The sequence below is a fragment of the Diachasma alloeum genome, unplaced genomic scaffold (genome assembly GCF_001412515.2).
Source record: "Diachasma alloeum isolate Michigan unplaced genomic scaffold, Dall2.0 Dall_scaffold_00540, whole genome shotgun sequence".
Classification (NCBI taxonomy): Eukaryota; Metazoa; Arthropoda; class Insecta; order Hymenoptera; family Braconidae; genus Diachasma; species Diachasma alloeum.
In genome coordinates this window covers 286,417-314,003 of record NW_021680672.1, presented here as the reverse complement: position 1 = coordinate 314,003, position 27,587 = coordinate 286,417, and the positions used below count along the sequence as shown (strand labels likewise).

The following is a 27,587-nucleotide window of genomic DNA, read 5'->3' as shown; positions in this document are numbered from 1 at the left end:
AATTAGCCCTCCTCGCAAAAGACTCTGGCCTTTCGGCAAAACAGTGCTTGCTACTGTTGCTGAAGTTGTCTTTTTTTCTTCTCCTCAAAACGTCGGGCAATATAAGGGTATATAATCAAGATGGTGGCGCCAAACCGCCCGGCACTGGTCGATTCCGAAACTAATTGCCACGGCTAATTTATGCTGCGACATGTAACGCACAGTGATCCCCATTCTCCTAACTACTAACTAATCGTACAGCAAAATCTTTTTGAGTTGCCGGAATAATCCTTGGCTAAATGTCTACCTCTATTTTCCCCATCCTGTCCATTCCCCTCAGTCATTTACAAATGTATATTAGAGAGCCAAATGTCCGAGGATTAGTAAATCATCAAACATATATTTGATACCGTTAATTTGGGAAATAATGTGTGATGAGTTGTTGAAAGGAACTTAATAAATTGCTTTGACATTTATCTTCAGACACTTAGGATTTTATTTAAATAGGTTATTTCTCGATTTTACGTGCTAACGACTTGTACATATTATACAAAATGAATCATATTAAAAGGGCATTTATAAAATAAACAGGGCAGGAAAGTGTGATGTTTGACAAATTTTCTTTTCAATTGATTTTGGCAATCTCCAGGCTGGAGCCTCACATATTTACAAACTGCTTGACAGAATCGATAATCTCCTCTCATTTTATGTTATTTACATCGAAATATGTACAAAAATAATGACTCTTCAGAACCGTCGATTATCCAGCACTTATCACCATACACCGGATCCAATTTCATCTCTTAATTCACGTCATTCAAGAGACATCATACCCCTCACTGTATCAGTGCTGCTGTCTTGTCCTTCTCAATCTCAATTGGAATGAAAGAAAAGTAAAGAATAAATGACGAATCATAAATTCCTCAAGTTTTTGCTAATGTACTAACAGCTGATGACGCCTCTTTGCTGAAGGAGATCAAGTGAACTAATCAAATGACATTTTCATTCTCTCCCTTGATGAGATTGCACTGAATGATGTGGGGCCATGCCAGCTGAATGAGACAGCATACCGACGGGATACAGCGCTGCTGGCCCGAGCAGACCATGATGAGCTCCATAAAGTGAATTGTGATGCTGTCTAACCGCTGACATTCTTAATTTCTCAATTTCTGCCTCTTGCAGGCGCTTCGCCTTGGCTCTGCGATTTTGAAACCATATCTTTACCTGGAATAGCAATTAGTCATTCAATCAATTTCCCCCCTCTCAATTGAATAATTGCAGCCAATATGCGTGGGATTAGTGTGAATATTTACCTGTGTCTCAGTGAGATGTAACGACGACGAGAATTCAGCACGCTCAGCAACACTGAGATACTGCCTCTCCCTGAATTTCTTCTCCAAAGCCACAAGCTGTTGCGTTGTAAAAGGTGTTCTTGGCTTTCTGTTGGGCTTGTGCTTCCTGAGATTGCACTTGATTTTGGCTGGCTCACCGTTCTCTGCAAAACAAAAATACATCATGAGTGTCTTGCTGCCGTGCCAATTGACTCGATACCATGTTATTTGTTTTTTCATCCTATCCTTAATTCACCGAGACAATTCATAATTTTCCGGGCTAGCATATAGTCAGATGGGAGCACCCTATTAATTTTTTGCGTCAGAAGAACAAGACGAAACCACAGATTCCGGCCGAGGCTGAAATCCCCTCGACACGTCTCTCAAGGCAGTGAGCCCAGTGAAACGCGGACGTGTCTCGCTTTTTTATTGAACCATACTCTCCTTTTTATTTTCTCCTTTTTATTCATAACCTTTGAAGCAAAGGGAAAGATGAAAACAACCCAACGAGGGGTCATTAAATGAATATAACGATATACGCGGTAAACGGTGCGTTGCATCGTGAATAAAGTCCCCAGTTGTATATGCACTCTTTTCATTTCTCCTTTTTTTTCCATCTGTTCTTGCTCCTTTTTTCCATCTCATCCTCAGTCTCTTTACTCTCATCTCCTCAACATCGTGTGTGAATAAATTCAACTTGCTATGATTTATGCTTGAAACATCAGTTGATTTAGTCAAACGCTCTTGTCCCAACAACCGCAAATTCAAATGAACGACAAACCAATGAGGCCCGGGATATCCCTCTGGTGATATTCAAAAGCCCATTGAGATTTGTCCCCCGAAAACAATTGACAGATTTGTAGGGAGCCAGTTAGACATTCTCGATGAATCCTTTCCACCATCTCCAAGGCGAAGGACAAAAGGCCATTTCTCGTTGTTTTTGAATTTCAAATTCAAGTTCCCTGATGTTTGTCAGCCGTATATATAACCGATACGAAATACATGAGGATCCAAGCCGAGAAGGCACGGGGCAATTCGCCTTTGTAGAATCATTCCTTTTCTTCCCTCTCCACTGGACTTTTGCTAAGGGTCCAATTAGTCTCCGGGCCAGTCTTTGGCATTCGGTCTGGGTTGCTCCTTGGGCGATCGGCCAAAAACGACTCACCCGACGGATTTTAATCCACCATTCCAAAAGCCTTTATTTACCTCAACCAAAGCCATTTGGAAGGCCCATTCAAAATAATTAGCTGATTCTAACCAGATTGTCATTCCCCGAAACAGCTACCAGTCTTGAATTTTGCATCCACCATTATTCTACATTTTACGACGAGCTATCTTATCTACTTTGGCTACTTTGTACAACTCCGAAGAATTCTATTTGTAGGAAAAAGAATAAAAAATCAACCCCTTCAACACAAGAGGAAGGCACTTCATCCTCGAGTAGCCTCGACTGTTCAAATAAACGACTGTTCAAACTTTGAAGTGTTATATACGCGGTTTAAGGGCTATATTTCCTGAGAAAGTATCCCATAACACAGAATTATTGGTGTTGAGGCGAGCCAGGAAGGGTAGGCGATGCCATTGAGAATTTTTAAGCGACGGCCGACGGGTGCTCCCACCTGAACCACAACAAATCGATAAACATTTCCCCTTCACCCCTCCCACCCACCCACTGATTCCAAGTGCCAGCAATAACATTAACAAAATCGGTGATGATATCAGTAATGAGGGTAGATATTTTAATGGATACTTACCGTTTAGTGGTGCATGATGAGCAAAGTGTGATGGAAAATAGCTGGCAGCAGCAGCTGCTGCTGCAATAGCAACGGCTGATCTGTGCTGGACACTACCACCCCATACCGATGCTGGATGAAATCCCCCAGGGAGTCCAGCTAACGAGCCTAACGTCGAGAAACCACCGACATAAGCTGGCATTGGTCTCACTGGATTTGGACTACTTGTTGTTCCCTGCTGCTCCAAGTCTTCAACGTCAACAAGACTTCCTTCCTCATCATCCTCCATATCCAATTCAGAACATCTTGATCTTGCACCATCGTGCGAACTTCTCGGCGAATGTGAGCCATAGTCCTGCAGATTCGTTGATGGATTTGGTGACGATGTCAGCATACTAGATATCGAATGACTCGTCTCCGTGAACTTTGGGGGTGAACTGGCAGTTCTTGTGTCACAGACTCTCGTAGGTGACTGTGATAACGTGTAACTGACATTCTCCGAGGCATCAGGACTCTGATTCCTGTATTGACGACTGGCAACTGGTGAATATGCACTGGTGACTGGTGATGAGCTTGGAGATGGATACACTGTTGATGCATTTGACACTTCTGTCTTCGGTTTCTTGGTGTCAGCCAGCAGTGCTGCCACTGAGAAACTCAATCGCTGTTGATTTGGTCGAGATGTTGGAACAGGTGCTTGCGCCTGTTCTGGTGATGCAGGACTCGTTGACGGAGGTGTCACAGGAGAGCTCGTCATCCTTAACACTGTCATCCTCGTAGAACGTTGACACTCAGTCTTGTTACAAAACCCTCAACTGTTCGATTATTCACTTCTCATTAAGCCCCCAAATTCCACAGCACTTTATCATTCGGGTAATTACTTGTCACTAAATTTTCATTATCATTCACAAATTGACTTATGGTCATTAACTGATGATTAGTGTTTGTATTTGTCGGCGATAAAATTCAATGGGAATTAAGTGGAATGAGTGATAAGAATAATGAGAATTGTTGGGTGATGATGTTTGGAAAGTGTTTGGATGACGATTTAAACTGAGACCTCTTTGCCTAGCGAGCTCTCCGAGTGGACTGACCGAGGATCCAACAGCAGGGACTCGACCGACAACTTTTTCCTTCCACACAACATAACCGGGTAGTGTAGTGGGGGTAAAACACGATGAATACGTCTAGTATATGGATAAGGGGGCGGTTACGAGTTGCCAACCATCCGGGGGTGTGTTTTTCCCTCGTATACGCCCCTCAGAACCCGACTTGTGTGTTGAATAGAGACAGAGCATGCAATTGAGAGAACGTGCAGTGAATATTTTTCACTGCACGGGACGACTTTTGAATCTCATGCAAATACACTAGGTGGGGTGGGGGGGGAGGCAAAAGAGAGGAGGAATCGCGAAGGGAGGAGAGACAGTAGCGCCGTAGGGGCGAAGAGTGAGATCTAATCGGGACTCGCCATCCTACATCGGAGACGTTAATGAGCGTAATTGACCAATTAGACTCGACGATTGTATATACCCATACCGACTTGAGAGGGGAGAAAAAAATTGTGATCGTGGAAAATTTTCTATATTTGTACAATCGCGAGACTTCATGCTTGATTTAACTCTAATGAAATGGTTATTTCGTCATTCAGAGGGGCGGATACTTTGTACATTTCCCCATTTCTTTAGATATTTGTGGTGATAAGGTGTGAAGGACAGATCTGGGGCTTTGCTACTCGGTATTTTTGTAACTAATTGATATTTCAAAGTCATCGAACATTGCAAATTAAATTTTTTTTTGAATATTTTTAGTAAGAAAAGTAGAGTGAAATGCATCACTTGAGTTTTAAAGATGCGAATAGAAGAATTTATTGGCTACTAAAAATCGTATCTCCATTTGATCTCTTGGGACTAATGCAGTGAAATCCAAGGGTAATTTTTAGGAACAGAAATTCGTTTAAAATTTCTTTCTCATCCTTTTTTCCAGACAAGGTCAGAGTCAACGATGTCGTTTGCATACAAACGTAAACGTTCAGTACAACGTAACCCAATACCTAAACAATGTCAAAGATCAGCATTACAATGAGAATCGGAAATGCAAACGTATCGTTTTATAGCAGGAATACAAATTAACATTTTTAATTACAGTTTTATTGAATCAAAACAACTATTTGATTCGCCGATTAACGAACAGCGGAAAGTGGGTCGAGAGGTCATGTCCCTCGTAGTGTTGTCAGGATCATTATCATCAAATTTTAATCAGCGTACGCTATTCATTTGAGAATTATTCAACATTCGGCTCTCCGAATTCCCAGAATCCTCAGATATTCTGGTGCTCGTTTTTTTTTTTACATCCGACCCCTTCCGTTATCCGAATAAAAAAAATCGCGTTTTCATCTACGTTTTGTATTTATATCCGACGTATCGTTCGTCATATTTACGATTGCCTCGATTGTGCGGGTCGCAAACAACTGGGGGCGATAAGCAAAAACAAATGAGTCCCTCTGATAGCAGAGGGCGATAAAAATGTTGTCTTTCATTTTCGCTCGAAAATGGACTCGGCAAAATTTTCCGGTCATAAAAAATTTGCGCAATACCCCAAATCATCTCGATAATGAACAATATAAAATTTTTATCTATTAATCTTCGCCATTTTGGGAATAGATGACTGCGAAAAGCAAGCGAATAGCAATGATTAGTCTCCATTATTATAAAATGCACAAGCTCCGGTAAAAAAAAAAAATTTTAACTCTTGCCACTGGGGATATAGACAGAGGGATGGTCCAATTTGGATGGTTACCAAGGCAAACGATACGTTAAATAGATAGGACGGCAACGCCGGTGGGGAGTCCGACATAATGAGGACCACCCGCTAGTTCGCTCTTTCTCGACGTCAGAAAACCCACTCGTTCCCGAGCGCGTACATACTGTCACTTGCTTGACGAATTCTCAATGATAAGACCAAGGGTTAAAAAATTGAAAAGAATTATCAATCCCCATTAATCCAAGCAACGAAAATCGACAATTAATTAAAATCCCCATAAATTAATCGGTAAAAATCATAATCTCTTTATGGCCCCTAAATTGACAGAGATTGATCGAGGGTAAATGTGGCAGTAGCACGTTTTTAAAAGCCACTTAATCTTGCCTTTGAAATGCCATCCATGTGAGACACCCTTTAGCATCCCCACCACCAAATATACCGACTCATCCCAATGCTCTTGCACTATACATGCTGTTAATTATTAGTGGTCCGCTATATTGAGCATGAAAATCGTATATTTCTTTCGGTGTGGCGAAATTCAAGTCAAATTGCCGTTAAAATTGCAATCACGGTGGTCCAGGCATTTCTTAAATCTCCCTACCACCACAAGTTACTCAAGGGAAGGAGATAAACTCACCCGCCGCGGCTCCTCTCTCTTCCCCGATGCGTCGTCTCGGCGCGTCGCGCTCGACCACGGAATTAGATGGTCTATTCTAGGACAACACTGCCGGCAAGTTCAAACCTGAGGAGAGAAAGAAAAAAGTGTAATCGAGTTCATGTTCGTCACACTTCGAGGGTGAATAACAAATGTCAAGATAAAAGGAAAAAATAATAAAAGGAGAGTAGGGACGGCTCGTTTGTTTCAGGATTCCGCTGTTTATATGGGATTCGTGTGAAACGTTGTGCATGCAGACATTCGTTTCCCGATTTTCCCAGAGCTATACCTCAATCTTTTCCATGCGTCCCAACCAGTAATTGAATATCGCCCGAGTGAGGCATGCATCGAGAGAATAAACAGTGAAAATAAACGGGTAAAAAAAAGTGCCCAGGAGAGAGTCAAATGAAATAAAAAATAAATAAAAAGAGTGGGAGGCTGGGAGAGGGAATACGCGCCGGGGAAGAAAATCGATATTTTAATTGGACAAAATAATTGGAACGAACGAATGGAAGATGGTAATCTCTCCTGGCGTTCTCTTCCCTCTTGTTCCTTGCTCATCTCTCTCACTCCCTTTGGGCTTACTGTGCAAAACCTCTGGTGCGCACGCCCTTTTTTCCACCAACACAAGTGACAGAGCCCTGTGTTATGCACCTTTGCCATCAATTTTTTCCACAATGCGCAGGCGTCTTGTCCATGTTGTCTTGAATACAATATATGTATTTTTTCCATCTCCAGATTATGAAATAATCCCGCACCAACAGCAAAATGAGAATAATCCCTAATAGTTTAGACTCTGTTTTCGGTTAATTAAATTTACATTTGATCTCGTGAAACGTAATCGGATTTTCCGGATGAGTGGAGGGACCAGTGCGTCACATGTGAGGGCTCAAAGGCCACTGATATAAACCCGTAGTCTGAAAAATCCGTAATTAATTGACCCGATTGCATTATTTTTGTCGTACACACCGGAAATGTTTTGCCCCCGTCTTGGTCAATTAGATTGAAACCTACAAATATTTAGCTATCCCATCGGCGTGAAATGTCTCGAGTTCCTTCATATACAGTTTCAGTATGTGAAGCCAGGGAGTTTTGACTCTCGACACCTCAACACGTGCGCGCCATGCGTGGCTAGTTAAGTGGCCCAGCGAGGCGCCTTTGACGCGTCCCTCCCTCGCCTCCACCCCCCAATCCACAGTTCTTCAAACTAACCCACACATACTTGTGGATTATTGACTCGTTAGAGACGTAAGTTGCTCTCGGTTGCATTGCGGTTTGTCCAAATGGTTCATTTGTTTTCGTGAACGACTGAGACACGCCCGACACTTCCGGTCTTAAAAAACCAACTCCCCTGTTCATTTCTTTTAAATTTAATGTGCCCACTTCCGTTTTACATTTCCAGAGAATCGGATTTTGCATATTTACAGGGTACAGCAAATTGCTTTCAACTCATTATTTATTTCGCATTAAAAATGCGAGAATTGTTATCAAAATTGTTTCATCATTTTGAACATTTAAAAAATAATAATCCACTGTTCCAGCTTTTTCCTCGTTGTCTCGCGCACGACTCACACGCGTCCGCGTCACGCCGACAATTTATCACATGTTTAGATCCCCGCGGATGCCACTCACCGGATTAAATGCGCTGAATAAAAATACCGGAGCTGTCGTGCAATGCTAAAACTCCAATCGATTCACCTTAATTGGCCAATTTCTTTACCATCTCTTGAGCTCTCATTTTTGTTTTCCGAATGAGCGGCCATTTGCTCACATAAACGAGAGGCATCACCTCAAGTAGTGCCGGGGGTACTAGAGTAAATTCCACGGGTGACTGTAACTTCGCGCTGCCCACCTCCAGAAAATAATAAAAATCAAAGTGTCCCTTTATTCGAGGCTATTTAGAGATTCTCGAGTTGAAGACCATTTTACCACGAGCATTTGAATGCCCGACATTTGACTCACTCGCGTGACTATTTATCCAATTTAATGTCGACGAGTGCCTCTTGCCCTTTGGACAATTCAATTTTACTTTATCCCGGGAATTTGATATATTTCGCTGTTTGAATAAATTGCTTTTTTTCTTAAATGAATGGCGAAAATTTAATGGGCCCCTTCCAAACAGCGAATGAAATACAAATTGGGTATTTTTTATTCTGTCACGTGAGGGAAGGATTATAATGCGCATCTGAGGCAAATAAAAAACGGAAATGAAGAGTAAATACACGCATTAAGATCACGAGCTAAACCGTCTCTTTAACGACAGGAAGTGTGTGTTGCCGGAGACGAGGAGAAACATGTGTTTTGAGGTTTCGCATGCTCATATTTAAGTAATCGTTACACTTTGTCCCATTCGACAACTCTCGCCCCCTGAATTGCGAGCGCTGGTCCTAATTACCACTCCGAAATTTCTCAGCGCCAATTTCCCCGAATTCACCTCTCGAATAAAAACCCGGAAATACACGAGTATATTAAATTCAAAAATCTCAACAGACAATTTGTTTTATTCCAACAAAAGTGGAAATGATAAATAAAAAAACATTCAAACCAGGAAATACACGAATATATGAACTGAAAAAATCTCAAAGGACCCTCGAATGAATTTTTCGAAACGTCAATTCCGAGTCAGAGGGGACGAATGAAAGATGGGTAGTTTGTTTTTTAAAGTCTTGTATTGCTTACAAATGTTTCGTTGTAAAAAGCCAACGAGCCACCACCGGATCCTAATGAGTCTGGCCTGTTAAAAGATGTACTCCCACTTTATTTTCCCTTTTTACCCCGCCCTCATCCTCACCAATTCTTTATTTTTACTGTCGCCTTTCACTGACAAGAATCCACGCACTGGATCCATTAAGACAAACATATAAGATATTGTCGTTGATATTTTGAGTAAAAAACTGATGGAACAAAACGCAGGCATCGCAAATCTTTAACCTCCCTCCCATAAATAACGAGACATTCAAAGCCATATTGTGTGTCCAAGAAAGAGGCAGTCGTTAAAACAAAATTTTCAGAAGCAACTGGAGGAAAAAAAAAGTGTTGTAAAAAGGGGCTAAATATTGAGGAGGCGCGAGACGACGCTCTCTCGAGTGCGTAATTTATACGAAAGCATGGTACACATGTCACTGATCGTGTGTACATACAGACGATAGAATTCTAACCGATTACCAGTGACAGGGTCGAGCTACTACGAATGTCGAGAATTGTAAATGGCTCGTAGATGCACTTTAACGCCCATTTCCCTCGAAAATCCAGCCGAATCGCTTAGTCGAGGCAAAGCGTTCCAATTAAGAGGTATGCGTCGTTCCCTCCGGCATCTCTCGTATGTTTACTTTTTCTCCTCGCTTCATTTATTTTTTATTCTCCCCCGACTCCTCCGCGTACAGCACCTCTGAGTCTATCAGTGACGAGGGAATGACTGAATTGATGAATTTACTTTGAAAAAAAAAAATTAAATAAGAGTAAACAAATTAACCGGCGCCCCATTCGTTGAATAACGCGGATCGATGAACCAATAAATTCGCGGTTAATTGAAATTTTTATGCAAATTCACGTTGCAATTAAATGAATTTTATTGAAAACACGTTCGCCGGTTGACGCTTGTGCAACATCATCTGAGATGAATAAAAAAACATTTTTTTTATTCAGTTAAAAATTAATAAAAATGAAGAATAAATGGATTCTAAAATTATTCAGAGGCTCTTCACGGCTGCGTTTGGCTCTCATCCATTGAAAAATTGTTAAATGAATTGAATAAAAATAAAAATGTAAAAGAGATGCTTCTTCCCTTCTCCCATTCGCAACTACAGTAAAAGGTCGATGGAAAAAATATATTCGCGCTTGATTAAAATATTTATGCAAATTCCCGGGGCAATTAAATAATTTTTTCCCCCCCCCCTGATGATATAATTTTATTGAAAGCACGTTCGCCAGTTGACGTTCGCTCAACGCCATCTGAGCCACACGAAAATTCCATGCCGCGTGCCAGTGTCACTCCGAGATGAGAATGATACGTAATTTATAACCTTACGACCAAGAGACTGAGAGCTAAATACCCCGTGAAAGGCGAACACCGCCCCGTCAGGTTTAGTGTATATTATACCCAAGAAGAAAGAATGAGGGAGAGAGAATACGTAGGAGAGAGTAAACGATGCCGAGTCTAAATATTGAGCACATGTCTCGCGATGCGGATTCCCCTTCGCATGTTAAAATAGAATCCCAAACGACTATACGTCATTTCGAGTTCTCGAGATCTTTCGGGGGAAGATGTGTGTGTTTGGAGTTACGCGGTTGTGTTTTCCGTTCCTCAGACAAAACTCAGCCTAATAGTTTGCCTGTCGTCTTAATTGACGAGGTGTGGTTGTATTTAATCTTGATCATTCATTTTCAATCTGTCAATTTTTTTTTATATTCATTTTCACTCATTTTTCTTCAATATAAGCTATCTTTAAAAATAGGCGATTTTTTTCCTCTCAAAATGTTGTATTTCCCGTCGTCATTGGGCTTCTTTTGCGAGAGAACGAAATAAACCGCTGGCTCTTCAGCAGTTGAAAGGAAAAATCATTGAATTACATGAAAGCATCAATAAAATTCAGTTTAAAAATGTATAGAACCCCTATTCACGCACCTCGAGATGTTTAAACCCTCATGAATTGGTCATTGGGCCATAGAAACTGGAAAAATGGAATGCGAATACCTCACGCCTCTTGACAATAAATGTCAAGAGGCTCTCGGTATGCGGGGGATGGGTATCGTGTGCACTCAAACCCCCTGGGATTCGTTCCGGTGTCATTGTGAAACCTGGTCCAGACCAAAAGGAATCAGTTTTTGAGCATCACACTGGAAAATAGAGAATCCAGCACCTCGGGGCCTCTTTTTTCCCGCGTAATTGCGATTTAAGAGGCTCCTCGTGTGCCCTTCTCTCGTCGTTTTTCACAGGAAACAGCTGTCGACCGCACGACACAATATACCACCTCCTATGTTCAACTATTGACCTCAAGAGCACTTCTCGCTTTCACGAATATCATAAAAGGACAATTTTCTGTATTGTTGCATACAACAGTGGAATTTCGATACTCCCGAACAAACCGGATAATTAATTATGCTATTGAAACCATTTCTATTTATTTCACGGCCGAAAAATATCGTAAATCTCCGAAAAAAGCGGAAATAGAGAAAAAAAAAAATTTTTTTCGTTCAAAGAAAAATTTATAAAAATAAAAATTTAATAAAATCTAGTTTTTATTTGAGTAAAAAAGTGAAGTTGAATGAATTAAATAAAGATAAATATAATGAAGAGACAATTTTCTGTGCTGTTGCCTCCGAAAGTGGAAATAATCGAAAAAACAATTGTTCAATTCAAATAAAAATGAATAAAACAGCAACATAAAAAAATTCTATTCTTCATTTGAACAAAAAAATTATTCAGAGACTCGTCCTAGCTCCGTTAGAATTACCACCCATTGAAAAACCAAAATTAAATGAATGAAATAAGAATAAAAATTGAAAAAAAGAATCTTCAGACCTAGTGAATCTTCCCTCTCGCGCCAGTAAAAGGCAGCTCCTTCACAGAATGAACTTCCCGGAGTTGCACGGTGGTAGATACCCCCTATTGTTGCTGACTTTATGGTGGGCCCTCAACGTCATACACTCGAAATTCAAAGTTGTTTAAATCCTTGTAAAAGTCGAGAGTCGGATGCGGTTGGAGTGTCACTTTTCGTTCTCGAGTGGCTGCAATTGTTGCAGCTTTCAAAAGAGTGAAATTGAGTATACCCACGGTTTAGAAAAAAAAAGAGAAAAAAATAAAAGAGTGTATTGGATGCGCGCGACGGGGGAATTGCCGTGTGACCTCTCAGGCAGGTGTGCTCCAAACATTTCTTGAGTTTTTGAGGGAGGTCTTCTCCGAAATAGACTCCGAGATTTGGTATCCAATTTTTCTTAAAATATTTCAACGGACATTCTCCAAGACCAGATGACAGAATAAATTAATACGATCGAGTGGATAGGGTTTGTGCATCGAATTCACTCCTCTATTTTCCCTCCCATGAGATACAATTAGGAGTTAATTCATCGCGAGTTTTTTCCATTGACCGGCATTCGAGATAATTTATAGCTTTCGATACACAAGTTTTCCATCACAAATAAATAATAATTCTCATGATTCATCACCGAGATTTGAAGAAAAAAAAAACCATTACAGTACAGAATTGTTAAATGATAGTAAATCGTCGCATTAATAACCACCATTCGGGACTAATTTACTCCCATAAAAATCGTCTCAATGAGGCAAATTAAGAATGACTATAAATATACATTATAGCCGCGTGTCCCTGAGTGGAAATGATATACGATTCTGTAATGGTCGCTGGTATATACGAGAGACGAACCGACACCTGGCCCAGTGTGGCTCTTTTGTGTTCACTGCGTTAGGGACCCCAGGGGCCATCTCCAGCCGAGGACAGATACTCGTAAACTGACTAAACGCCGATAAGAAAAAAAAACAACCCTTCCCCAATAAACAGACGGATAAAAATTTGATTACGTCAAGAGTCAATTGGAGATGAAAATCTGAATGAGAGGAAACGAGAAAAAAATCACAATGGGACCACCAGAATGTCCAAAAAGAGGAGCAAAAATCCCATTCAAAAAAAAATAAATAAAATGAAGAAAGGAACTGAAGGGCACGTGGAGTTTGGTTCATCCTCGCTTCAACTCAAGAGGATCCGTTGTAGGTGTGACTGTGTTTGAATACAACACTGATTGGGCCATAAATGTGTCTCTTACATACAAATATATCGGTCTTTCGTACTGGCCAGTTTTCTTCATTGCAAATGTATATGATTGCCCCTTGACCACACACGAGCGGCCTATTCAATGCAACTTCTATTTTCCTGTTTGGTGTTTTGTTGGGCTGCTTGATGGGCTGCTGTGGGAAGACTGATCGATACATCTTGGTGGTCAGAGGGCGTGCGATTTCCCGTTTCATTGTAACTACTTTAGATATTTCACATCATGCCCACTTGTTTGACGTTAAATCACACAAGTCGTTTATTCGACTTCAATAAAAGAGAACAGAAATTATTCCCTAAATTTCATTATTTTGCATTCACTGAATTTTACAGCTGTTAATCCCTAATTATTCGAGGTGAATACCTGGATCAATTTTTTTTCTGCGAATGTTTCGATAAGTATTTCGTTTTGCCTCTCGTGAAATAGTGCCCAGCCCTGATTTATTTATTCTCACTTTACCCAGGTTCATTGATGGCTACCTCTTGTCCCAATCAAAGTGCATTCTTCGGAATGCATCGAGGTGAGACTGGCCTCTCCCTTCCCCCACGTATCAGAATTATAAGGATGATGCCCACTCACCGCCAGACGCGTTCACGACTAGTTAGCGCCCAGTGCTTTCTCAAATCAAGCGACGCATTCTGACACCACTCTGACGCACAACCATAGTGATACCACCAGGGACCACCATCAACAATGCTGTATTGTACTTAAATCAGATTCAATTTGGGGCCCATTGAAAATTAGGATTAATAAATTATTTGGGCAATTCATAAATCGACCCTTGATGGCTTGGTGCGTCTTCTCATGGATCTACCATTCACATCATATATTTTTTCACTTCATTTCAACTTACGTATTTTATCGTGTCATTCTAACGGGTTTGAATACACGATTGTGGGAGATTTTAAAAAAAAATGTTGAATTTGCGGTGAAAAACGATTAAATTTAACAGATAAGAATCTCGGTTGAACATCAAAAGAATTCTGTCCTCTGATTTTGTATCGTGTACACTACATTTCAAATTATGGCTTTCCCCCGAGTGCCGCAGAAGGACAATATGGGATGGAATATCTTAAATAGAGGAGAAGTATAATACAGGCTGGTGGAAAAACCTGAAAAGAGAGAGCCTTTGACAACCCGCAAACAAGGAGCCGACACGTTTCCGAAACAATTCGTGAACGAGGACCCGACGAACCTATAATTAGCGTAGGATCCCTCCTCAGGCCATTTGGGTCCTAGTGTCATAAGTTTTCCAAGGGTATACTACAGAAAAAACGTTCATCTTCTCACAATGCACCCGGCCTCGGATTCTCCACGGCCTCAGAAGTCACCGCACAAAATTAGTCTCACTTGAGAATTTCCCAGTTATTTTTTTTTCGGAGGACAGTTATCGCAAAATTTGATCAGTAGGTTTCACTTTTTTTTTCGGGACATTTGTCCATCAGGTAATTGATCGCATTTTATTTAAAGACTTTCAATCGTTAACTTTGTCAATTGTAGTACTGGAAAATATAAATTATTTCTGTTAAAATAAAAAATTGATTTTTGTGAAGGCAGTGACTGTTTACACTCCTGCGTGAATCCCTCCGGTACACTACATGGGATTTTCTGAGTGATTCACGCAGGCACGGAATAGTTCATTGGGCATGTAGATAGTGCAGTGAGTGAGACCCGCAGGGAACCAGGTAATGTATGAATGTTTTTTTGGGCTCAAATGAAAGAGCGGATCGAGAAACGGCGTGCCAATGCTTCTAAGAATGATTTTTGGAGCAGAGGAGACTGATATAATATTCTGCAGATTCACCAGAAGTGCATAGAGCCACTGCCTTTTCTGAATTATTCATGAAAAAAATAATCTTCAATTTTTCAAATATATCATGAGTCTTCTCATCAAATGAAAGAATAATTTCCAACGAAATAAAAATACCCAAAATAATTAAATTAAATACCCAAACCAATTCAATTCTGATGTTAACTTTTATATTATCCTACGCATGATCAGCCGAGTGTAAGACTGATATAATACCCAATCGAGAATAATAGAATCGAAAACGAGAAGAACGATCGCACATCTATAGATTGAAACGATCGCAATAGCGCTGACAGAGTGGGCCATCTGTGATTTTTGGCTAAATGGAAGTTGATTTTCAGCGAGGGTGGATTGAATTTAATGACGAGAACGGGGGGAGGGAGAGGGGGGGGGGGTGAATACAAGTCAAGAGCTGTCGTACATGGGTGTTAAGAACACCATCGAAATGGCTCTCGCTTTATCGTCCATTCATCCTCAATCCCATTATACTCATCCGTGACTAAGAGTTATTCTATACGAAAAAGAAATTCCTGTATATCTCTCACAAGGACTCAATTATACCCGTTTATTCCCATCGAAGCGCACTCGCATATTTTGAAATTAATAACCACTCGAGTTCAATTGAAATTCACTTTTTACAATCTAATTTCCTGTTTATCAGTGATTTTAAAATTGAGGCAATGAAATGATTTATCTCGACTAAGCGCGTTACGTCATTATTTCTTAGTGTAAATCAGCTTATCAAAAAGCACAATGAGGGGGAATATATAGCTGTGTAATTAAGTGAGAGCTTGACCTGTGACCCGAACTATTCAGCATCAGTGCCAACATCGTGCCTGCGGTCACGCACGACCTCTCATGACGAGTTGATACGCTTATTACACATTTTCAGACCGATTGCTTATTTCATTACAACACTTGACACTCGGAATATATTGACAATAAAATGCATCCATCAAAACCAAGGCGATACGCCTATCGTCCAATTTATTTTCCCCCCTATCATCTCCAATTTTTTGTTCTCAAATATCATCGAGTCGAATTTTTTTAATTAATAAATTTCAGTTGGAATTCTAGATTTTTACATAATTAGAATTTGGCCTGGTAATCTGGGAGTATCGCCCCTATCTCAGGGCACTCGCATCACCCGAGTTTCGAAATTTCGTCCTTATCGGCACTGCTGAGGTAACAGCTGAAGAGGAAAAAAACGGGGGAAAAAAAATTATTTCATCATTCACATTTTTTTCTAACGACCTCAAGATAAATGGTCCAATAATTTCCCAAATTATGGAGATTAATAGATTTTTGGTATCCTCCAGACATTTAGAATACACAAAAACAATATTTCTTTCGGTTTTGAGGAGACGGTCGAATTTCCTGACGCCAGGGCGTGGTTCTCATTAAAAAAAATGGGAGTGTTGCAACCGTCGCAAATTACTTTGTCTTTCCCATTTTCGTTTTTTCAATTTCTAGGAATTCTCGATTTCCTTCTTCAGACTGTACGGAACTGGAAGCACGTCTAAATTGAAGAATTATCTCGTCTCCAAAAAAAGAACTTTAAAAATTATATTTTTACCCTTTTGATCTGTGAAAGAATTGTTCCCAATACATTATAGTGGATATCCTATTCAATTAATTTTCTAAACAAAATAAAAATTTTCAATTCATCAGCAGCAATGGCTACTCTCATCATAAAAATGTCGCTATCCACACGTTTTTTCAATTAAAAAAAATGCGAAAAAATAAAAAATCGATTATCTTAAAAAAATAATGAATTTTTCCCTCTCATCGGAAATTTCCAGTTTCCCACACGAGATATACACCCAAAGAGGGAAGAAAACTCAGCAATTAGCAGGGTCGCGGGCACCAGAAATCAGTCACGTATTTGTGTTGAAGTTCCCCACATCCCCGTGTACATTAGCACACTATTGCAATCACAATTCAAGGAAGAATTATAATTTGCGTGACGGCAATAGGGGTCGACCGGCCATGATACGCGAAGGCCTGTTGACGCGAACTCGAGTCGTCAAGAGGTCATGATAACTCACCGATAACTCTTGGCAATTAGTCACTGCCAATTAACGGCCCCTCACAACGGTAAACAAGCCCCATTCATTTTTCCTCCAATCCAAAAATATATTTATAAATTATCCGATAAATTTCCACGGTGATTGCTTCAATCAATCACCGCAAAATTACATATTTACCCGCACGACGATAAAAATATTTGCCTCGAGAGTTTTTCATTCCACCGCCAATGCAGTCCTCTCCTTATCGAGAGTAAGCCATTCGTCACGCTTCCAAGTACAATACAGATATTATGCAAATTTATCAGTAGATATGAATTGAATAAATTGTATGGAATAATGGAATAGAAATGCAGAATCGTGAGTCTCGTATAAAGAGCCCAGAGAGACGGAAAATGAGTTATGAACTGGTGTGAGTAGAATTTTTTGCCTCATCCTCCATTTGTTTCACGCGCTGACGAGGCGGGAAGCGTTATAATTAGGCCGTCCGATAAGGCACGAGTAGTCGTAACAAAACAACTTTTTGTTAATAATTAATGTACAATTTTAATTGCCAAGGCATCAACCACGAGAAACCGAGGGGGAGAGAAATTAATTAGGCTGATTGCGATGCAACCATCGTCAAGACTGTAATTCCATCAGGCCTATAACAACAAATATTATAATTATCACATAATGCAGCGAGGGAAACGGTGTCGAGTTAAAAATCTCTATTTGTATTTATGTAAACAGAGGGAGCTGATAATTGTCGTCTCGAGCTCTGCCTGAAAAGGCTTTCACGTCAATTCTTAATCCAATAGACCAATTCTTAATCCGAAAGACCAACGCTCACCACCACTCCTCGCCGGGGATTTACAAATTGGATTATAGTATTTCGTCAGTGTGAGATGAAAGATGGGGGGGCGCGTGTAAAACAAGCAGCGGGACCAACTCTGATGGAGGTCTCGACTTAAGTCCGTTGGTAAGTCGTCTTTTGGCCGGAGGCTCTTGTATAACCCCGTGGGCTTTCTCGCCCCCCTTTTGGTTTGTATATTTCCATTCGCGCTATACCTGATGGCTTGAAAATGCCGGTATAAGCGCATCGCACATAAGACAAGCAGCCGGAGGACAAACGAAACGAGGGGAGGAGCAAGAAACTCACGAATTTTGCAGAGCGCTGGGCCCTCTTTCTGACGGTGACCTGTTAAGTCGACTAATCCGGAGAGATTAGAGAACATGTACCGCCTTGTCAAAACTTGTCACCGATAACCACTGAATAAACTAAGCCAGTGGATTATTTGTCGAACAATGATATCGCAAACCACACTTTTGAAAAAAAAATGAAATTGTATTTTCCATTAATTGAAATTTTATTTCACAGCTTCACAGCTTCTTCCATCATAGAATTTCGAATTTTCAGTGAGGAACTAAAGTGTAATAAAAATTTCCAAAAAATGTCCTGGAAATTTTACCCACAAATTTTTAACAGTGCATGCAAAATTAATGAGAAAATTTTTTCATCGCCACGAAATATTATCCTCAACACAATCTCCCTCCCGACGTGGATTCAAAGAAAAAATAAAAATTGAAATGTCTCTATTGAGACACGTACGTTTAAATAAAGCCAACTCGGTCAAATTTCTCATCCGGAAGTCTGTATCAGCAGTGAAGCGAGCAAAAGGGTGGCCACCCTCTAAACTACCTACACGTTTGCACTCAGCACGTGTAGACGAGTCACAATACAACTGCAAAAGCTTCCCCCCCCCCTCTCCTTTTGACGCCGGGCCTCTATACAATCTCGTCCAGCAGAGAATTCTCGACGTATTCCCGGTATCTCTCACGCTTCGCGGCTATTTCTATGGGGACAGACGCCCGTCTAATTTCCTGCCCTGAATTTCGAACTACCGAGATTTCCACCCGTCCTTGACACGTCAACGATTACATCTCAAATTAATTTCTTTGCATGCAGCGGAAAAAAATATCANAAAAAAAAAAAAAAAAAAAAAAAAAAAAAAAAAAAAAAAAAAAAAAAAAAAAAAAAAAAAAAAAAAAAAAAAAACACAAAAAAAAAAAAAAAAAAAAAAAAAAAAAAAAAAAAAAGAATGAAAAGAGAGATGAATTCCCATCTTCAGAGAATTCGAAACGACTTGAAACGCTGGAGCCCGTAAATTATCCCTCCGAAAAGAAATCCGACGCGTCTAGTTTCTATAATAGAATTGTTATGAATTTCATATTAATACCAAAAATAAAGCATAATAGAGAGCGAGATGACGCGTGGAAGGGGAGGAGGGGATAGGACAGTGAATCGGTCGCGGTGCGTTAACTTCCAGGTTTTATATCCATCTGGTTATGCAGCACGCTCGGTTGAATCGATTCTGGCTCAGGCTCCCATGAACAACGTCTCCAATAGGATTCAAGCCGTCACAGGGACTACAAATCATCCCTTGTTCCATTATTTTCATTTTTTTATGACTCATTCAACACCATATTGAATCTCAAGTGTTATTCCTGTATTTTCATCTCACAGAGAAAAACACGTTCTGATCATCAGTGATTTTTACCCCTGAAATTTAGCGATGAATTTCTGAAAATCAGTCACATTTTTTTGTTTAAATTAGTGATGATGTCCCCGAAAATAATTTTTTTTCCTCTGCGATAAAAAAAGACAATGAAAAAAAAAAAAACTGAAACCCAGTACCAGTGGGAAATTCCTATTGTTTTTCGTCCACTTCCCGGTAAAATCCTCAGGTACGCTTTAGCACCAGAACCACAAGTCGTAAAGTCAAGTTTGCGATACAGGTCACTACCTGAAGCTCGCTGTAGCCCCCCATCTCCCCTCTAATCCCATTTTTGACATTCGTCCGGGCGTCGTAATCCGTGTGTTTGATATTTTAGGATTCTCATTTTTAAGTTTTTCCCCGGGACGAGAAAAATACCCCGAGAAAAACGCCCCCGTCCAAGTCCCCGAGAAGCCGTGAGACAATCCCAGGTAACAATATTCATAATCCGAAAACATTGCCGAGATAAAGTAAATCTCATCTCTAAGAAGATCGAGACTGGCCAGACGACACAGCTTCCACTCCTCGTCTCACAATGAGTATTAGAGACAGTCCATTGTGCCCACCTAAACGTCCACTATTATTTGGTTAAACTGTAGGCGTGGCGCGAATTTCAAACTGACCCACCCTCCCACTACACTCCGTGAATAAGAATTTTTCACCCAGGGGAAGAGCGCCGGCCATTCATTGGCAGCACGTATTCCAAACAAATTCAAAAAGTTCATCCAAAAGATACTAATTCCATTTGATCCCCAATGTCATTCACCCCCCGTGATTTATCGATTTTCCAAAAACTCTTGTAACATCTATTTGATAATTTCTCTCTCCAAGTGATTGCGTGGGAGCAGGTGGTGATGAGCATGAAAATGTCCCTTTCGGTGTCACTTTGAGGGCCATAAACGAGCGAGAGAAAAAAATCCCATTGAATCGAAACAGTGAGGAGAGGACTCCTGGAGCCGTTCAACAGTCGTTTAATCTAATATAACAGTGAGTGGTACCGGAAGAATAAAAGGGACGATAGTTATATCTGAGGGGTAGTCGTTGGAGCGTGAAACGCCAAACTAAACGCTCACTGATCGACCAAATATTATAATGCTATATGATACAGTCTCATCCCCCCCGGGCGCGTGGAAAAGGGAAAAGCCAGGGCGCACACAGCGGCCCTCACAAGTGTGTAGGTAGTTAAACGGTTAGCTGGGGCTGTAACAAATGTATAACGGAGGGGTTGGTTGAGAGAGTGTTGAGGGCAAAAAGGAGCCATTATGGTGGGATCCCTCCCCTCCGGATAGTCAGATAGACGGTGCAACTCGCGTTTATAAACGCAGAGGGGAAGGTACGATCCCTCGAACGCATCTGCCCCATTATCCCTTGATGGTATATCCCTTGGTATACACTGGACCATTAATCCTCGCTAAACGACAGCCATTTTGTATCTAAACTGGATTGCCAACTCACTAACTGGTTTCGAGGACATTTAATAGACTGTACGAGGAAGCCTATTATGGCCTACCTCGTGCTATAGCATCATCCTGTGTCATTTCATCTTCTGGCTCCAAAGAAACGAGCGAAAAAAATTTTTTATTTCATCTTCCAATGATTTTTGTTCTCCAATTTTCTTTTACGATAGCTGACTAATTACCAGTCTTTCAATTTACCAATTATCCTCACCAATTATATGCCTTCTGTCATTTCATCTTCTGTCTTCAAAGAAACGATCAAAAAAATTTTTTATGCCACTTTCCATCGATCGAGCACTTTTTTTTTATTTATAATTTTTTTTCAATTTTCTTCTTCAGTAGATGATTCTCACCAATTTAATACATAATTAATCCCCTCAATCATCTGCTAATAGACTCAGTTGATTGAAACTGATTGAAAAAAAAAAATCCTCCGAGAAAATTGTTCCGTATGCTCGAAGCGTATCCGTGAATTAGGCAATTAGGAGTCGTCACGTTCACATAAGCAAAATCAGTTGGCTCCTGCCGGAATCGACGATCACACGTTCGAGTGAGACAGATATAGACAGTAAGATGAACAAGGGTGAATAGAGGGAGAGCGCGTCATGCTGGTGTTGATACATCAGGGGAGAAGTTTTCATTGGTCAGACGGTTCAAGTGGTAACGCCCATTGTAGAAACGCCCGTTGAATAAGCAAGTAGTGATGGTATTGGTTGAGCGAGCCGATGCCAGTGACTGGAAGTGGTCGGTTAGTATTCGCGGGGGCGGCGTCGAGGTCGCGAGGCGGTGTGAGCTTTTTCCCCGGTTGCACGTTCATCCCGAGACAGGCGTAATCAGTGCCGTTTATGCGGCAGCAGTGGCAAGCCACGCGCAACGGAGGTCAAAGGCTTCTGCCAAAATTCAATAGTTTCATGTTCAATCGTTGAATTCATTTAATCAATGTTTATCGAGACAGTGCGCTAGAGTGTGAAGTTTTACCGAGGAATATGGAGCCCGGAGGGACTGAGTGATGAGAAAATCAGTGGTGAGGATAGAGCAACGACAAGTGATAGCGCAACAGAATGATAATTGTAATTGATACTTGATTGGTGAACGAATGGCGTGTGAAGGGTGTCGGGTTGAAGAGTGTCGAGCATGAGTAACGTTGACGGATTGTCCATGCAAGGGGCAAGCACAACTCCAACACCGGGCGGTGGTGGCAGTGGACTGTCGGACGATGCTGACATGGCTAGTCCCACGTCAGCCTCAAATCCAAAGCCAAGAAGTGGAAAAATCAATTTCAGTGTTGACGCACTGCTGAGTGGTACGAAAAAATCACCGGTCAATTTCTCAACCCGGAGGAGTGTGGAGAATGGCGACGATGGGGGCAGTGATATATCGGAGAAGAGCATTGAGATGCAGGATGAAGCAAGAAGGTACCGAGACTTTTTGATAATGGAGCAGGAGCGGCAAAGGGGGCTGCAGAGCCGTGAGCTTTTGGCAAGACTGAGTCCACTGACACCAAGTGGATTATCAGCGTTTCCAAGTTTGCATCATTACCATCATCAAGCGCGCTGCAATGCCGCAGCAGCGGCTGTGGCGGAAGACGTCAAGCGGGCAAATGCGGAGCGACAGGATACGATAACCGTGAAGGATTTCTCGAGAACAGGATTGCACGAGGAGTCTTCATCGCCCGTCGGCCTCGCGGACGACAGACTCAGTGGTAATTCCAGTGGTACCTCGCCGAAACCACTGACACGTCGAACCGAGGACGAAGACCTGGACGACGACGACCTGGATGACGAGAGAATCACGTCGAATCGCTCAGTATCGCCAATAAGACGAGAAATTGAGAACGACAGGAGTGACTCTGAAGCTCCAAGATCCCTGGAGGGTGATGGTAGTTGTGAGAGACTCATGGAAGTTGGTAGTGGTACGAGATCCGAGGATCTAAATGTCATGGATTCTGATTGTGAAATGGAACGTGAAGTGGAGGGTGGAAGACACGAGAAGGAAAAATCGAGTCCCGTTGTGCCACAGCCAATACATCCAGTCCAGAGGCCACCGGGGCCTTATTTAAGTGGACCAACACCAGGATGGTCGCCCACTGGATTTCCACATTCCTTGGCTGGATTCGCGTGGCTACCCCCACCCCCCCATCCGCATAATCCCCATGGACATCTGTATACGCCCCAGGGTGGACCAACGAGTCCCAACGGTGAGCTACGCCCCACCTAATCACTATTATTCAACGTGCACAATATTCCCTCCCCGAGGTTATTTAAATAATTCATTGAATCCCATCAACATCTAGCGTCAACAAAATTCCTCACACTTATGCCCCGACGAAATGCCCCGACGAATTAACATCCATATCACGAGCGATACCCGTATATTGAAGCAAATTAGCAGAAATTAGATAAGGAATGACAGGTCTCCAATCTGCCTGGAGGCCTGTTGGCAAAAATCACCTCAAGTTTTTATTCCTTTTATGTACGGTTAATAAAAGGAAAAACTCTTTCTTTAAGGGTTTCGACTAAACTCTAACGACGAGTACGACGTGTCGAGAAACTTGAGTTTTTCCAAGAAAGAAATCTCAGCAGACCATTCGCGGTTTTCTCGATAGTGTCCGCGAAGGAACGTTGTCACTCTTACATGGTATTTACTGTTTGCTGTGTATATGTACATGTCGTCAAGTTAGGAATGCCCAGTTGTGGTTAAAAGACAGCTGAAACAATTTTTTACCCAAGAGCCAGCCCCCCAGTGTCATATTGGACATCCATTAAATCCCAAATGAGAGAGAAAATTCATTTATATAGTTTAATACAATCAATCAAGCTGTAATAAATGAGATGATTTTCAAAGTCAAACAAACACTCGAGTGTCGTGTATCGTGATGTCTAGTCGTTAAAACAATCTCCGACAGGTCTTCCGACGTACGAGGATCGTTTATAACTGTGCACACGCGGCATTCAACACAAACTCCGTCCGGTCTCGGTAGTCCAAGAATAAATTAATGAAGTAAAAGACCTCCCCATCTGATTCATTTCTATCTTGCTTACATATTCGTATGTACATGTGTCTAATGAAGTTTTCAAAACGATTTATCATCCCGCCATTCATAATTACGAGACAACACTTAACAACGCATCTAAATTGCACTAGAAATACACCAATTGACGACATAATCTATTGACACACGATGTAACAAATCAGCAGTGATATACATCAGCCTGCATTCGCCGTATCCCAGAACAATTCATTAATCTAACCGCAGATTAGTTAACTATGGAAAACTCTGCAAATGAGGGGAAAAAAATTGCGAAAAAAAAAATACGCAAATGCGCCGGAATCGCTTATGCAAGAGGCAATCCCATGTAATTTGTATCCCGGATGAATCTTGCAACTCGATCGTTTGGTGCTTATGTACTTGCGACGTTTCTCTGGGCCCGCGGGTAATTAACGGGAATTAATTAGCGTAAAAGAAATAAATAAAAAAAACACTCGTGGCAATCCGTTCGCTCTGAATGGCGATGCGGCTGGTACACCACTGGATACACTGGTATATGCGGGTTAATTTGCCGCAGTGCGCATTACTAAACGCTTTATTATACTACTCGACGATTTTACAAACAAATGTTGAAGAAAAAATTCACCGATAAAAAATCACAGCAGTGCAACTAAGAGGGCTTTAACGATGTCCCGACGCGACAGATAGGCCGGCACATCGCACCTTTACCTTCTCTCGAAAGATTGTATTCTTGATGTTTTGCGCTGCTGCACATTAATTGGCGGCCTTTACTTTGTAATAATTATGGTAAAGTCGTTCGATGATTAGAATTGTTAATTCATCGCTTGTGTCGGTTATGAATAAAAATGAGAGGAAAATCTGTCTTCAGGCTGTTGAAAAAAAATTTTAATTTCATATTTTAGTGAAAATTCAGTGACATTTCTTTTTTCTTTAGCAGCAGGAAGACAAAAATTTCTCATTTTCCTCGGAAATTCAATGAATATATTTTCATAAATTCATTTCTAGGTGACCTGAGACTACCAGGACCAGGTCCAGGACCCGTGAGATGTACCCTGAGAAAGCACAAGCCCAATAGAAAACCAAGAACGCCTTTTACAACTCAACAACTGCTGTCACTGGAAAAAAAATTTCGCGAGAAGCAATATCTCACGATAGCAGAGAGAGCAGAATTCTCATCATCGCTTCATCTCACAGAGACTCAGGTAACTAAACAAATTAAAATAACGAAGCGAACAGGAGTATTGCACCCCTTTTTTTTCATTCCTTTTTTTTTCGGCTCATGCTATATATTGTGTACAAGGTACGAACCGTTATCGAGTAGACTAGCGTGTCGTAATACACTTTGCCCATTGGTAGCAATGCATCAGGCAAAATGAAGCTTCGTAGCATTCATTTGCTTAGATAAGCCGCCTTCTGCCTCCCCGAAGACAAGGGGGTGTGATCGTATATACCTCGGTGTAATAGAGTGCATTAATTCACCTGCAGCAGAATAAAAAACCGAGTCATGTCTTGAGTCCAGCATTAGACGTTAAATTAATAGATCCGTTTTGCAACATGATGAATTTCAAGTTTATTTTCGAGCAAAAGAGAAGAAAAAAATATCCACTGATATTTTGAGTCTCAAGCGCTCAATGCGCTTCATTCGACGAATGATTTGCGATATCTCGTGTGCTAATTTCCACATCATCAACCACCACTTGACGAAGAGAATTTTTCAAAAAATCTGAATTTATGTTACGACTGATTTTATGATTCCAGGTGAAGATATGGTTTCAAAATCGTCGAGCAAAAGCGAAAAGACTGCAAGAGGCGGAGATTGAGAAGTTGAGGCTGTCAGCAAGACCTCTTTTACACCCAAGTTTCGGTACGGGTCTCATGTTTTCAGCGGGTGTTGGGCCACCAGGTACCCCAGGCGGTGTGCCTCCCTTCATAGCAGCAGCAATGGCAAGACACAGTCATGCTGCTGCTGCCACTGCTGCCATGTTCATGGGCCCACCTGGACACCGGCCATAATAAAATTGCCCATCAACATGTTGACATAACACCGGAGAATGTAAAAAATCAAGGGCTAATGTGAACTCTGGAGCTCGTGTATTTAAATTGAATATTAATTATGTAAATAATGTAAATAATTCAGCTCCGTTATTGTACGATGACTGTGGTAAGTCTCACACTGGACTGGAGTTTGTAAATAATAATTCAAGAGTGGAAAATGTCGTTTACGCGGACCTATAGATCTTTTACACGCTTCAGCCTTATAATCGATGACGTGCGATCGAGCGAGGGGAGGGGGGGGGGAGGGTTTTATGCGACAGGCAAACGTACTGGCTACGTGTTCAGTTTAATGGTAATCGGGCGTATATGTCAAGTAACAGCCAGTTGCTATATTGTGATCTATTAAAACGAAATGCAGCAATTTTAATTTCTCAGTTTGATTGGCAGAGCGTGTAAATATCCATAGATCAACAACCATATGAAAAAAAAAAAAAAAGAACAAACATGTAAATTATCTATTCCAATGGAATACACTTAATTTAAAATCTCAGTATGACGAGAATGTCAATGAGTGGATGAACACTTGATGACTGAAAAAATTCATAAATTCCAGAAGTACTGCGGTCAAACTGTATAAATGTACCATTAAAGTTTATCCATAAAAGAGAAGAGCAAAAAAAAACAACAGAATACGTTCTAGAGTAATAAATTTCAATTTCAATATTTAATTGAGCCTTGTGTGTACTTAATCCGAAAAGAAATTCGTAACAAATTGCTGCAATTATTCTTCGACTAGTAATAAAAAAAAAAAAACATTGAATTCATGAGGAAAGAGTTAACTGGCCGTGTGGGAACGACATTTGCAGGTAAGAAAAGTACATTTTGAGAAAGCATTAAAAGACCAGTAGGATAAATAACGAAGGAGCATGAAAGAACGTTAAAAATCAAGCATTCGCGTCACACATTTACGTCCTGTGGTATTTGAAGGTAGAATGCACGTTGGAATAAATGAGGGGGGGGGGGGGAGGGGGAGGAGGCGCCAATATAATACATTTTGTTCGGCATTAATTTACCCTCAAATGTTTCCCTTATATGAAATTTATGGACGCGTTGATCACTGAGAAATCGTCGCATATAAAAGCGAAGTAGGCGAGGCGCTCTCGGGTGCGCTGACAATTAATTAAAGAATAATTTCTTGTCTTTTGAGATATACCTGTGGCGGTGTATAGGGGTATCGCGTCAAGCCGTTTACAGTTGGCGGCCAATTATACCACAGGACAAGAGTGGAATACCAAACAGGTATGTGAGAGCGACAGAAACAGCTGAGAAAACGAGGGCCAGAGTGCAGCACACGCGCAGCTTACGTTTGCGCGTGCACTTCAACGAGCTTCTCTTCTTTAAAGTTGTTGATACCGGCTCGTTAAAACTTGAGGCCAATATTCCATTATCCACAATTCGAAATTCACTTTAATTCACGCGCGCCTCCAAAATCCCTGTTTATTCATTG

The 27,587-nt window shown here is 41.1% G+C and overlaps 2 protein-coding genes across 2 annotated transcripts; one reads left to right on the top strand and one right to left on the bottom strand.

Annotated features, from left to right (window-relative positions):
• Positions 1-466: 466 nt before the first annotated feature.
• Positions 467-4,116, bottom strand: LOC107042976 (homeobox protein MSX-2). Its single transcript, XM_015264254.1, has 3 exons — positions 3,065-4,116; positions 1,293-1,474; positions 467-1,203 (listed from the first exon to the last, which is right to left on the bottom strand). Exons 1-3 carry the CDS (start codon positions 3,813-3,815, stop codon positions 982-984), a joined length of 1,155 nt encoding a protein of 384 aa, XP_015119740.1. The 5' UTR covers positions 3,816-4,116; the 3' UTR covers positions 467-981.
• Positions 4,117-22,203: 18,087 nt separating this feature from the next.
• On the top strand, positions 22,204-26,359 carry LOC107042980 (muscle segmentation homeobox). The gene is made up of 3 exons (XM_015264257.1): positions 22,204-23,272; positions 25,091-25,287; positions 25,844-26,359. Exons 1-3 carry the CDS (start codon positions 22,210-22,212, stop codon positions 26,096-26,098), a joined length of 1,515 nt encoding a protein of 504 aa, XP_015119743.1. The 5' UTR covers positions 22,204-22,209; the 3' UTR covers positions 26,099-26,359.
• The last annotated feature ends 1,228 nt before the right edge of the window (positions 26,360-27,587 follow it).

Excerpts from the sequence above, each read along its gene's own strand:
- LOC107042976 (XM_015264254.1), bottom strand. The coding sequence starts at position 3,815 with ATGACAGTGTTAAGGATGACGAGCTCTCCTGTGACACCTCCGTCAACG. Across the intron at positions 1,475-3,064 it reads TCATCATGCACCACTAAACG|AGAACGGTGAGCCAGCCAAA; the intron begins GTAAGTATCCAT and ends TTTGTTTTGCAG. Across the intron at positions 1,204-1,292 it reads TACATCTCACTGAGACACAG|GTAAAGATATGGTTTCAAAA; the intron begins GTAAATATTCAC and ends TTGCTATTCCAG.
- LOC107042980 (XM_015264257.1), top strand. The coding sequence starts at position 22,210 with ATGAGTAACGTTGACGGATTGTCCATGCAAGGGGCAAGCACAACTCCA. Across the intron at positions 23,273-25,090 it reads TGGACCAACGAGTCCCAACG|GTGACCTGAGACTACCAGGA; the intron begins GTGAGCTACGCC and ends ATTCATTTCTAG. Across the intron at positions 25,288-25,843 it reads TTCATCTCACAGAGACTCAG|GTGAAGATATGGTTTCAAAA; the intron begins GTAACTAAACAA and ends TTATGATTCCAG.